Here is a 14,292-nt window from a genome sequence, read left to right as displayed (position 1 = left end):
GATATTGAAAACCCTTCTCCTCAACAAGCTGCATCACGTACAACGGAAAACAACTGGCTGCACCAGCGCGTGCATCAGCGCGTGCACCAGCGCGTGTACCAGCACTGCACCAACGTGTGCACCAGCGAAATCAATATCGAAAGTACGTATCAATCATTACATTACGTACAACATGCGCAAGAGGGTTACTCTACTTCACCTCTCCCCCTGGTGGTATGCAAAAGAAAATACCACCACAAATACTAAATAGCGCCACAAAGCAAAACTAACGGAAGCGCTGAGGGGGTGCAAGCGAACCACGCTGACAGAGGCCATATGGGCGAAACTGATACGGAGCAGGATCATCGGCAGGGGTTCGAAGCGGCACATAATTAGGATCACGGGGATCAAACCGAGACCCAGCATCAGGGACAGCACCAGGAGCAGGCACATCAATAACAGCATCTGCAGCAGGCACATCAATAACAGCATCTGCAGCAGGCACAACAATAACAGCATCTGCAGCAGGCACATCAGCAACAGCATCTGCAGCAGACACATCCGCAACAGCATCTGCAGCACCAACATCACGCTTCAGCAGTTCAACATCCACCACTTTCTCACCACCAGCAGCACACGGCGAACAGTGGCGCACAAACTGCTGACATTGGGCAGCCATGTTCGGGAAATAGCACTTCGAGCGGAGGAAGCGCCATGTACCCTCCCAAGACGCATGACCACAGTTCACATGAGCAGCACGAACGACATCGGACTCGAGTGAACTAGGAATAACAGGAATGACGACTGCATCATTGGGCGGCAACTTCACACTTCGACACAGCATACCATCATGGACTACGAGCTGTGACTTGACCTTGACAAACGCAGGATCAGTAACTGGGGCACCATTGATGACTTGCTGGCGAGTCGAAACAATCCGAGGATCTGCATTCTGAGCAGCAGATACTCTGTCCAATGAGAATAGACCAACGGTCACCACCGCAGCGGTGACGGACGGTGCAGTCCGAGCAAGGAGCGTCTTGCCACATCGGATCCAGCTGCTGGGAACACGGGTCAATTGATCCGCCTTGTTCTGCTGACTGCTGATCCACTGGACCTTGACCGTCAAGCCCGTGACAGCGACGAGATCAGTGATAATCTGGAGACGGCGCTGCACAAGTACCTGCTGCAGGCCGCTGACGCTAACACGAGACACATTGCCAAGCACCGATTGCAACCAAGCAGCCACAGTCTTGGAATCGGTGAATAGCGTGAGCTCCTTCACTTGCCACTGCACGGCAAGGTTCAATCCCTTGATCACGGCGTCAAGCTCAGCGATGTTAATGTGTCGCCGGTCGTCCTTCTGCCGCAGCCAGCAGCCATCCTCGACGATCATACCATCGGCCTGAATGACAGCACCATGTGCGATGTCCGAAGCATCACACCACAACGACCACTGTGCGCCTTCAGGAACTGACCACACACCTTGCGCAGGGTCATCGGTCCGCAGACGGTGAATGACTTCCGCACAACAAGCGACGACTTCATGAGACACTGGATCATCCCATCCAGGCTGAAGGCTAGACAGACGCTTCAGATAACTGCACGCTGGGCGCAGCCAGGAGCCGACGGGATAGTGGCTGGTCAGCTTGCCACACCACTTGAAAATCTCGCGTCGTGTGATGGCATCGGGCTGACAGGTCGGCATGACGTCACCACGACGCTTCCACCTCACTTGGCCATCTGCAGACTCTGACAGCTGCAGACCAAGTACCCTAGCAGAGACGACTGGCTCCGCTGGCTTGGTGGGCAACCCGTACTGCGACAACTGAACGGTGACAGCACGCAGACGAGGCTTCGGAACATACAAATCGTCGACATAGTTGTCCACATCAGCATACGCACGGAGGACCCACTTGACGATTATGTCCATGAATTTGGGCGCAATCGATAGACCGAAGCCCATCCTCTCCATTGCGAACAGCTGGCCCTTCCAGACGACCGTTTGGAACTTGGCGAGAGCTGGCGCGATGCGGATGTTGAGGTAAGCCTTGCTGATGTCCAGCAACACGTGGCTGTCGGCGTTGCCAATAGACCTCCACTGACGCAACTTCTCTTGGCAAACAGGCACGTCCAAACCTGGATGCGACACAATCAACTTGTTGAGTTGCCGGTAGTCCAAACACGGGCGGACAGGGGTGGACTCCTTGTGCGTCTGGGCCACCGCCAACAAGGGCAACACAGCACCAGGCTCACCATGGACTGCTTGGTCATGGGGTACCAACCATCCATTGCGGATCCACATGTCCACTTCCTCGCAGAATTGTGACTCCTGGTCTGTTGACAGGCTATGCCGGGGATATTCACCAATGCCTGACCCGACTGGACGCGTGGGGGGTTCGTCTTTCCATGCCCACGTAAGCTCCCAGTAGCCAACATCAGCGCGCCAACGAACTGACCCATCCGCAGTGGTCAGAATGACATCTTCCCCGTCATGCTCCACGGTAACATGGCGTAGCAGCTGAGGCGAATCACCATCATCACTGCGCACGTCCGAACTGGGCACATCTGCGGAAGCTGAAGCTGCTTGACCGAAAGATGCTCCGACGAGCTTGGAGTCCGCGTACTTGAGGTCAACTCCGCCATGCTGCGATATCAGGTTGAGGCCCAGAAGCACATCCGCATTCACAACACTCAACTCCGGAACAATTGATACAGACACAGACGAGAAAGGCAGAAATACCGTCTCGTCCACCCGCTCGACATCCAGAACAGCCGAGCCCAATACCTTGAGTGTATTGCCGTCAACGGTGATGATATCAGGCGTTGACGTCGTCACCTCCAGTGCCAAGTCCTCTGCCAACTGACGAGACACCAACGTGTGTGTTGAGCACGAGTCGATGGCAGCAACACAACGCCGAAACGCCACCGCATCACAACGCTTCACAGGCAAGAAGATCCGTGGCAACGCTACTGCGGGCCCATCAATCTCCGACGCGACGCAGACATGGCCGACATCCTCACTCGCAGCTGCTCCAGCACACCCCTTCCGCTGGGGGCACGCACTGCGGACGTGGCCTCGCTCCTTGCAACCATAGCAAACAGGTTCGCCGGATGCTGGTGACTTAGGTAGCTGCGGGCAATTCCGCTGAATATGGCCGACCTTATTACACCGGTAACACAACACAGACCGCTTGCTAGGTCCGCTGCTACTAGACGACGTCGCTGCAAATGCCGCAGAACGTGCACCCTGTACTGGTGCAGCCGACACCTGGGTTGCAGAAACCAACACGCGAACTTGATCCGCACACTGATCCACAGTCATACAGTGCAAGGCATGCTGGAGGCGCACCTGACATGCCAGCACCTGCGGAATGCCGAGCAGAAACTGCTCCAGGAGCACTGGGTCACACGACTTCCCTGACGAAGTGTCATGCGCTTCAATATGACCACTCTGGCGGAGAAATCTCCTCAAGTCGGCCAAGTAGACGTCAACGCTCTCTCCCCGACGAAGAGTTCTGGCCACAAACTTCTTATACGCCTCTGCTGGCGTGATGCAGAAAGCGGCTCGGAGCGCACCATGGACAACCTCCTCACTGGTCTGCTCGACGTCCGGCAGCGCACTCCAAACAGTGAACGCGTCCTTGTCTAGGAATAAAGGAAAGTGGTCCATTCTTTTAGCTTCCGACGTCCATTTCTGTATCCGTGACACCACGCGGAATTTCAGCAAGAACGCTTCCAGGTCGTCATCTCCTCCACGATACGGCCGCAACAAGGAATGTCCAGCAGACGACGCCATTACTACTGAAACAGGCAGTGAAATAACAAAATTAATACTCTCCGAGAACCTAACCACAAAGCGCCAACGGTCCACTCAAAACCGGGTTTCGGTACCACGTTGTTGTGGAATTATCCACCACCAGACCAGCGCAAGGATATAAGTTGGACTATAATTATTAATTTCAATTCCAAAATGCACAAGAAGTTTACAGAAGAAAAAAGCACGACCTCGACCAGGCCAGAAGCAAGAAGAACTAAACACAAGATATTGAAAACCCTTCTCCTCAACAAGCTGCATCACGTACAACGGAAAACAACTGGCTGCACCAGCGCGTGCATCAGCGTGTGCACCAGCGCGTGTACCAGCACTGCACCAACGTGTGCACCAGCGAAATCAATATCGAAAGTACGTATCAATCATTACATTACGTACAACATGCGCAAGAGGGTTACTCTACTTCAACCACATGTGTCACATGACCACATCTGTCACATGACATCTGTCGCATGACCACATCTGTCACATGACCACATCTGTCAAATGCCCACATCTGTCACATGACCACAACTGTCGCATGACCACATCCGTCACGTCACATGACCCACATCTGTCACATGACCACAACTGTCGCATGACCACATCCGTCACGTCACATGACCACATCTGTCACAGGACCGCATCTGTAACATGACCACATCTGGCACATGAGCACATAATTTGTTCCCATGCCGTGACCTTTGAGGTCAGCAGAGCAGCCTGGCCCCGCCGCCACTTCTCCCACATGTTCGGGAGTATAGTGGACTTTTGTATACCGTAAAGTCCGCTGCAAACGCCCGCTTTGCAGCAAGCGCCCACCCCAGCGGGTCCATACTATTTTCGTGTTTATCAGGTCAATATAGTTGTAGAAATCTGGCATGAAGGTCGAATGCGTACGAAAACGGCTGTAATGCCTACAAACTGCATATGTCTTACCAGGAGGCTCTGCAAAAGCGATTGTCATTATCTTGCTGCAAAAAAAAACTTCTGTCGCGATTTCCTTTCATTCGATAAATGAGTCGTCTTTGTGGCAGTTTGCTCTCCATGTGGTAATGCCGTAGAATCCATCTGGTTTTCATGAAATTTCTGCAGTGCCACGGTGTCGCGCTTTCAGAACGGAACAGTGATTGTTCTGACGAAGCGTCATTCAACGACTTGACTCGCCGCAGTATTGCAGTTGCAAGTCGAACAGGGTATGTCACGAAGCTACAACTACAAAGTCGCTGCTAATTTGTTGAAAACTCTGCAGTGCTCGAGAAAAACACTTGCCTTTGGGCGTTGTGTGATTTGGAAACGATGGCTTGAAACACCGTCAGAAGTGTATTTGGTCCCTGCAATACTCTGTTCTTCGCTACCTTGTTACTCGGAAGAAACTCCCGTTTGGTTTTGCGAAATAAAACAACCATCATCATAAAATCACTACGAGCTAGCTTGTGGCTAGTGCCCAAATGATTTTGAAACCAGGAAAGTGGACATAGTTTACCGTAGCAAAGCGCTCTTCGCGCTACGGTGTGAGATGCACTTTCGTACCGTAGGGGTGACAGTACATGGGGTCAGTGTGTACAGGCCAGCAGATCTTGCAAAAATGGGGTGGTGGGCGTTTGCAGCGGACTTTACAGTACTAGTAAAAATTGAAAAAAATGACCACGTCTGTCACAAGACCTCGTCTGTCACAAGACCTCGTCTGTGACAAGACCACGTCTGTCACATGACCACCTCTGTCACATGACCACATCTGTCGCATGACCACATCCGTCACATGACCACATCTGTCGCATGACCACATCCGTCACATGACCACATATGTCGCATGACCACATCTGTAGAATGACCACATCTGTCGCATGACCACATCTGTCGCATGACCACATCTGTCGCATGACCACATCAGCCGCATGACCACATCTGTCACATGACCTTGTATGTCACATGACCACATCTGTCACATGACCACATTTATCGCATGACCGTTCAGGGCAGCCATGTTGGCTCCAACTCCGATCAATCCCCCCCCCCCCCCCGGCCCGGGCAGTGGGCACCTGCATTTACGGATCACATGATGTCGGCGGCCATGTTGGCTCCACTGTTCACTCAATAGACATAGCTTGATTTTGCTAGCAATTCAGCTAGCAAAAATATCGAAGAATTTTGGAAGAGAATTTGCTGGCAAAACGGAGCAAAATATCAGTATGTTTGCCGGAAAATTAGGAGATTGTACACTTGTACGGTGCACGCGACTCATATTCGCACAGTTTTGCTGACACGTGGCTCACTTTTTCTCATTTTCGCCAACCCGTGACCCACTTTTGGTCAGTTTTCCAACACGTGACACAATGTTGGCCTCGCATTGGAGCAAAAAGGGAGCACAATATCGAGTGGCCAGGCAAAATGAAAGCGAAATATCGACGATGAACCAGTAAAAATTTGCGGCTAAAATATTGCTTCACTGGAAAAATCGGCCTTTGCCTACCACTCAACCCCCCATGCATTTGTGGGTCACGTGATATCGGCCATGTTGGCTCCAAACTCCACTCAACCCCCGTGCATCTGTGGGTCACGTGATATCAGCCATGTTGGCTCCAAACTCCACTCAGCCCCGTGCATCTGTGGGTCACGTGATATCGGCCATGTTGGCTCCAAACTCAACTCAACCCCCGTGCATCTGTGGGTCACGTTTTATCGGCCATGTTGGCTCCAAACTCCACTCAACGCCCGTGCATCTGTGGGTCACGTTTTATCGGCCATGTTGGCTCCAAACTCCACTCAACGCCCGTGCATCTGTGGGTGTCGTGATATCGGTCATATTGGCTCCAAACAGTGGACCAAACTCCCCTCAACCCCCATGCATCTGTGGGTCACGTGATGTCGGCGGCCATGTTGGCTCCAAACTCCACTCAACCCCCGTGCATCTGTGGGTCACGTGATATCGGCCATGTTGACTCCAAAACTCCACTCAACCCCATGCATCTGTGGGTCACGTGATATCGGCCATGTTGACTCCAAAACTCCACTCAACCCCATGCATCTGTGGGTCACGTGATGTCTGCCATATTGGCTCCAACTACACTGATTAGTACTCAACATCTGCATCTGTGGGCCACGTGATGTCGGCGGCCATGTTTGCTCCAACTACATTCCACCCATGCATTCATGGGTCACACTTCCATGCGATATGCCATCCCCCCCCCCCCCCCCCCCACGCATCTGAACAGCATCTGAGGCAGGGATGAATTTACTGTCATATTTTGCATAGCAGTTTTTGCTATGCAAAACCTCAATTGTGGCGTAAGCTACAAAAAGCATGGATAACGCGTGTACATGTTTGTGTCGCAGTTTTCCGCGTGTCGCTGTGATTTTTGAGTAGCAGTAGATCGATTTTGCGTAGCAAACTGCGATGCGATACCGGATAAATTCATCCCTGTGATGGTTCTGCTTCTGCAGTATTCAGAAGAAAAAAAAGAAGAAAAAAACATGATGTTGCCATGTTGGTTCCAACTCCCCTCAACCCACGCATCTACAGGCCACATGATTTTTTATTTATTTATTTATTTATTTCTGCACGTCGTGGCATGTCAAGACAGCCAATTGAATTGAGGAGAGGGTGAGACCAACCACGGAAGAAGAGAAAAAAGAAAATGAAGAGCACGTACACAAAGTGGGAAGGGATTAGCAACTTACAAAGCAATGGGATGCTCAGCGAGCTATGCAGCGGAAGTGGTGACTGTGACTTTGTTTACTGATGTCGACCATGTTGGTTCCACTGTCCACATGGCTAGGCGCAGCCCGATTTTGCTAGCAATCTTGCTAGCAAAACATCTAATCGAAGAATTATGAAGAAGAATTTTGAAAAAAATTTGCCGGCAAAACGGAGTAAGATACCGATGTGCGGGCTGGATATCGGGAAAATGGGACCGGTTTAACCCTCTCACTACCAGCCATTCAAATATCGATCCATGTGGATCGATGCAATAGGCGATCACTAAATATTTCGTCACACGCTCAAATATTGTCGGACTATTACAAATGAGGGATGTACGTCTTCAGAAAGACCTTGACTATCGACTGCAACTATCACTTTCACTCCTTGGTGCATAAATAGCGCACGACGAAGTGTTTTTGCAGACTGTGAATTGACTCAATTGCGAAAATAATGGGTAGTGAAAGGGTAAAACTGGCAGTGCAAGTGACTAAATTTCTCGCATTTTCTCGTCACCTGGCTCACCTTTGGTTCATTTGGGCAAAATGGAGCCAAAATGTGGCACACTATTGTCAAGAGTACATAAACCAGAGTGTGCAACTGTGCATATCAGATCTGAAACAGCGCAGTTCGTGCACTACGTCACCCTGATGAGGTCGGCCAAGCCGCGACTTGCGTACAGCTCAAATTTTCTTCACAGCCCGGAAATCAGCCAAGTTTGCATGATTTAGACGTCCTGTTTTAGGATTCCGGCGTTTTGTGTGATTGTATCCGCTGGCCAATAATTTCACCAGGCTCCCCGAATCAAAACCCCGAAATCAGGACAAACTCCATGACCTGCACGACCGTGACTGGTTACGAAACTTTTCACCGTACCTGTTGCTTACCATGCAGTCAGAAATGACGTACTGCACGGATTACGCTCCCACAGGAGCCATCCCGAGTTGCACACTAGAGTGTGCGTCTTGATACTGGACATTGCCGAACACGTGACTCAAATTTTGAGGCACACACTGGAGCAAACAGGTAACACGGTATCGAGTGGCCTGGCGAAATGAATGCAACATATCGCCGATGAGCCGGTAACATTTCGCGGCAGAATATCTAGAAGCGCCACTGGCCAGTTTGTGTTGGCATTCCTACGCATGAAGAACACTTCGTCCGCCTGGTTTTCAAATAGCATCTCGAGCGTATGGTTCCCTTCTTTTAGCGGGCCTGCTTAGCCCAAAAATCCGAGAATAAAATTGCGTTCAGGGCGGGACATGGACCACCGTTCCGTGGGACGCCATCCCCCAGATCAAGTGTCATCTGTGGCTCTGTAACTGTGCGAAATGATAGAGATGTATTTGACCAAAAATCGCATTTTCTGTCTCCATGTTGCGCTAGCGCCAAGCCACACGCTTATGTGTATGTGTGCATACGTGTACGTGTGTGCATGTGTGAGTGTGAGGCTGCGTTTAAACGACAACGCTGCGGTGAAAACGCAGCAAAATTCTTTCGGATGCATGGTTCATTTACACGGTACGCTGAGCAAAACGTAAAAGTTGTACACCAAAACGGAAGAAAGCCAAAACGCTGGCCAAGGTGGAAGAATTTGAAAACGGAAATGTTCTGCCGGCCAAATTTGGGTGTGTAAACAGTCGAAACGGTGTGCTGGCCTCGTTTTCCGTCACGTTTGTTCCGTTTTCGGCCGTTCACACGGATCCGACAATCAAAAAATTGCTTTTACAGTTTTCGTCATGTGACGAGTGTTGTCGTGTGGCCTGTTTTCAACTATTCCTTGAGTGTGATTGGTGCTTCCACGACAACACATTGGCACATGACGAACTTTGGCGGATCCTTTGCTCCCATGTAGACGCGCGAAAACGATACAAACGGAGACCACCTCGGATCAGCTTTGATCTTGTAAACGCACGAAAATGAAAAAAGGAAATGTGGGACTGAAAAACGGAAATCTGGCCGTGCGTTGTAGTGTAAACACAGCCTGAGCGTGTGTGTGTGTGTGTGTGTGTGTGTGTGTGTGTGTGTGTGCATGTGTGTGTGTGTGCATGTGTGTGTGTGTGTGTGTGTGTGTGTGTGTGTGTGTGTGTGCGTGCGTGTGTGTGTGTGCATGTGTGTGTATGTGCGTCGGTATGTGCGTCGGTTCCTGCCGATGTCGGTTTGTTTACCTTCTTGCAGAAAAGAACGAGTGTTTTACACACACATGCACTGAGCCTAATACAAAGTGTGTGGACGTATATGGAAGTTTTGCCTGCGTATGTAAAACGGGTTTCGGCGGTCCCTTTTGCGAAGGTATGTGATATTTTTGTGGTGAGATTTCTTCAAAAGGAATATTGCGACCGTAAAGTACGAGGTGATTCTTCATTACTTAACGCGATAGTCAAAAAGCCTTCTGTAGGGTTCAAGGTGAGAATCTTTCCATTTCTTCCTCGGAAAATGCAATACTGATGTCCCTAGATTGCAATGGTGGGTTGTTCATTCACATTCTCGTTGGTGTTGGGAGGCAGGCAGTTGAAAAAGGCAATTTTTCCACATTATATTTTGTGTGGTCATTTCTTAACGCCATAGTGAAATGGGCTGGAGCAGCACGATTTCAAGTCAGTCTCCAATAGAAAGAGACTCTACATATTCACGGTGGTCCAGCAAGACTGGATCAAGATCATGTTTTTTTGTTTTTTTTATTTTTTATATCATTATCTCATGGCACATCATGATGACGGCCAGTAAAACTGAGACAAGGGTGAAAGCCAACCACACCAGTAAAACAGAAAAAAGAATACAAATAAAAGGCAAAGAAGGCAAATGTTGATCTAAATACAAGCCATTCAAGCTTGCATAGCAACAGGTGTGTCACCATGGTTGCATTATGCAATTGTGCTCAACAGTCGGTTAGCGAATTCAGCAATTGCCAATGTTTGGCCATTGCCAGGGTCAAAACACTGACATTCCTCCTTCCCAGGCGTCCCATCTAGTGTGTAGCTATCATATGCTTCCTCCTCAGCTAAATGTGCTGTCACTGGAGGTTGAAACCGGCGGCTATGGATCCTTTACACTCTATTTTGCCGTAAACATCGCGCACATGCAGACTGAAAGCTCTTGCAATGTCACTCCCTGAAGGAATATCAATGTCAATTTTGGAGGCGAACTGGACAGCACATTGATAATGACAATGGCGAAAAGAAATTTCACGTGACTTTTTGCGGGCGCTGGCAATGAGATATTTTACCGATTTGTTAAGAAATGACCCAATGTTTTTTTTTTAAAGACGAATCACCTCGTACCGCGGGAGCGTTCCGTCTCGCAAGAGCGTCCCGCCTTGGTTTTGCAGCCAGGGAATTGAAAACCGTATGGCAGAGCGTGACGAAGTGTGTACGGTGTGAGAACCTCCGTGTACTCTTAGCAGGTGTTTGTGCGGAGCTCGTGTCCGCTCGAAGATAAGCGGAGTACGGATTGACTGTACAGCGTGCAATATGTGTACAAGGTTTGTGTCGTATAACCTACGGACAGGAGACCACCGCCACAATCCGACGGCGAAAGGACGAGACGGTGGGGCGTCTTGGCGGTACTTTACGGTGGTAACAAGACTTGATTTTTTGTTTTTTTAATACTTTTTTTGTTTGTTTTTTTTTACTTTTTTTTGTTTTCCTCTCTGGCCACTCTGCCCGTCTTCTGGCACATGTGAATACGTGGACTTACTGTCGACGTAAACGCGGACGTGCGTATAATAATAATAATAACAAACTTGAAGTACACGTACCCATAACCCCTTTGTTGTTTGGATTTTTTGGTTTGTGTAATGGCTACCAAGGGCGGCAATGTGTGGGCTGAGAGCACATCGAGGAGAAGAGAAGGAGTAGAGATTGGTGCAGGAGATTTCTGCTTGTACAGAGAGATATACTTGTACAGTACGGCGAGAGCGCCCCACCAACTCGTCCTTTCGTGGGCCGTGCTGTGGAGGCGGTGTCCTGTCTGAAGGTCATACGATACGTACTTTGTGCACACATCGCACACTGAGCAGTCAATAGAGAGGTTCCGCATAACGCAATTACGTTAGTAAAAAACGTAGTCGATCTACGGAAAGTCTTTACGTAAACTGCATGCGCATCTGTGTTCCGCCATGCGGAGTTTTCGAATCACGTAGCCGCCCTTGACCACTCCGAACGCGGCAGTGTACGACCAGATCGACCTGGGGAGAGAGTCATAATTGTGTACCCCAATCCACTTACGGACCAGCTACGTTATCAGAGCCCTATCTACGTACTCTCCGTAGACAACTTTCCGTAAGTGGAGTGCAAACTCGCGAATTCACGGGTTTTTCCCGCCCATTAACGTAAAGTTGCTCAACTTTACGTAATAGTGCGGAACCTCTCTGTTCTAAACTGTACAGTGAGAAATTTTCTCTAGAGATTAAATTTCCCTATTTTCGCAACCATCATACATTCCCGAATATAAATCGCCGCAAGCTGCTCTGCGCATGGGTGGACAACTGTACAAGATCCATTTGAAGAGAGTTAAAATCGCACACATTTCTCATTGTGAACGAATGCGATTCTTGAAAACGCAAATTTGCGTGCCACGCGAGTTTATCGCTTTACAGCGCTCAGTTTGCCTTTGAGCTCCTCGCAACAAACATGCAACGGGGGCCTTAGCACACGGAGGCGTTCACGCCGCACAAGCTTGATTGCACTCGGCCACACCATGTTCCTTTCCCGGCTGGCTGTAAAACTACGGTTGGGTGCCCCCGCGGCACGGTATAACCGGAACATTTCGGTGGAGATTTATTTTCGGAAACTCCGGTAGAAATTATTTTTTTACCGGAAACAAAACACGACCTATTAAGTTAACCTATGCCCTGCTACACAGTGTGCAGAATGCATTTTGTTTTGATCGGGAAAACTGGCTTACCGAAATTTTGCGCCACGGAACCGTTGATTTTGGGAAATACCGAATTTTTACCGAAAATTCGTAGTTTTACAGTATTTTACGGTACTAAAACAAAATTCGACGGGGTTCGAGTACCGGGCAGGTCAAGAACAAGGAGTCATACAACTCCCTGGTCAAGAACCGCCTTTCCGCTTCCGTGGGACGCCACCACCCCATGATCAGGCGTCAGATGCGGCTCCTAAACGGTGTGGATTTTACGGCACTAACTACTTTCCAATTGCTAGCCTGGCGTTGCGTAATATTTGGACTGCAGGAGAGATCTGGATTAGCAAGACTTCCTTTCTACCTAACACAAGTAGGACTAGACCTGAACATGTGCTCTTTCTTACTGCCCATCAATATCTCTCTGTCTGTCTGTCTGTCTGTCTGTCTGTCTGTCTGTCTCGCACTCTCTTTCTCTCTGTCTCTCTCTCTCTCTTTCTTTCTCTCTCTCTCTCTCTCTCTCTCTCTCTCTCTCTCTCTCTCTCTCTCTCTCTCTCTCTCTCTCTCCCCTCTTCCGCTCCCCATTGTTGCATTGCAGATGTAGATGAATGTCTTCAGCCCGGCCGCTGTTTGTCGCCTAACACACAGTGCCGAAACCAAGCGCATGGCTTCTCTTGCGGTTGCAAACCTGGCTACCGTGGAAGCGACTGCACCAGGAAGGTCTAGCAAGCAACAGCTCACACTGTCCCACCCTTCTGGCCTCAACACAGCTACAGGTATCCTGCAACATCAGCAGCAGCACCACCACCAACAACAACAACAGCACCACCAACAACAACAACAGCACCACCAACAACAACACCACCACCAACAACAACAACAACAACAACAACAACAACAACAACAACAACAACAACAACAACAACAACAACAACAACAACAACAACAACAACAACAACAACAACAACAACAACAACAACAACAACAACAACAACAGCAACAACAACAACAACAACAACACTACCACCACCAACAACAACAACACCACCAACAACAACAATAACACCACCACCATCACCAACAACAACAACAACAACAACAACAACAACAACAACAACAACAACAACAACCGTGAGAATAAAGAATTCAAATTCAACCAAACAACAACAACACCAACAACAACAACAACTACTACTACTACTACCCCTACACCAACACCAACACCACCAACAACAACAACGATCACGACAATAATACCACTACCACCAACACCAACTACCACAACAAAGGCACCAGCAGCAGCATCTCTTACTGCCTGCTGTCCATGTCGGGAGTGGCGATTCGAAATCGTGACAGCACCAAGATATTGAGAAGTGATTCAGAAATTAGTGAGATGACAAGCAGCACCCCTGTATGTAAGCCAGCATGGGATTCACTGCTTTTATTATTATTTATATTGTGTTGATTGGCAGCGTTGTCGCCTATTGCTTATTTAAAGTTTAGAATGCTTTCATAACAGCCCTTCGAGAACGTTTAACTCGACTTTCTCGCTTTGCTTGTTACGCAGTTTTCGTTTTCACGCTGCCTCTATTGGTGCTTAAGTTCGTATCTATGCCATGCATCCATGTCGTTTACTTTTTCCACTTACCCATTGGCGACCCGGGTGCCCGCTGAAATCCCCCCGTGAAGAGAGCAGCCCCGAGAATGTGCCGCTCTAGCTCAGCACACTGTCCTGGCCCTGTGCCAGTCCAATGATCACTACAAGCACTATCTCCGGCGGTGAACCCAGCTGGATTCCGTTGGCACCGACCTGGATTTCATAATTTCCATTTTTCCCACTTCTGTTCTTTTTATCAATCTAGTCTGTGCCTTTCCATTTCGGGTCTACTAATTACTGTTGCCCCTAACAACCGTTTTGTATAACTTATTTCGT

At 49.2% G+C, this 14,292-nt stretch overlaps 1 protein-coding gene across 1 annotated transcript in view; it reads left to right on the top strand.

Moving 5' to 3' along the window:
* The window catches only part of LOC135827614 (fibulin-1-like), a 41,501-nt gene extending 28,044 nt beyond the window's left edge, over nucleotides 1-13,457 (top strand). Inside the window, exons 8-9 of the mRNA XM_065340080.1 lie at nucleotides 9,672-9,785; nucleotides 12,958-13,457. Of these exons, the coding sequence (XP_065196152.1) occupies nucleotides 9,672-9,785; nucleotides 12,958-13,085 (242 nt within the window). The 3' untranslated portion in view covers nucleotides 13,086-13,457. The remainder of the gene's footprint in view (nucleotides 1-9,671; nucleotides 9,786-12,957) is intronic.
* The last annotated feature ends 835 nt before the right edge of the window (nucleotides 13,458-14,292 follow it).

This window comes from Sycon ciliatum, chromosome 11 (assembly GCF_964019385.1).
Source record: "Sycon ciliatum chromosome 11, ocSycCili1.1, whole genome shotgun sequence".
Classification (NCBI taxonomy): Eukaryota; Metazoa; Porifera; class Calcarea; order Leucosolenida; family Sycettidae; genus Sycon; species Sycon ciliatum.
This window is presented reverse-complemented; position numbering and strand designations above follow the sequence as displayed.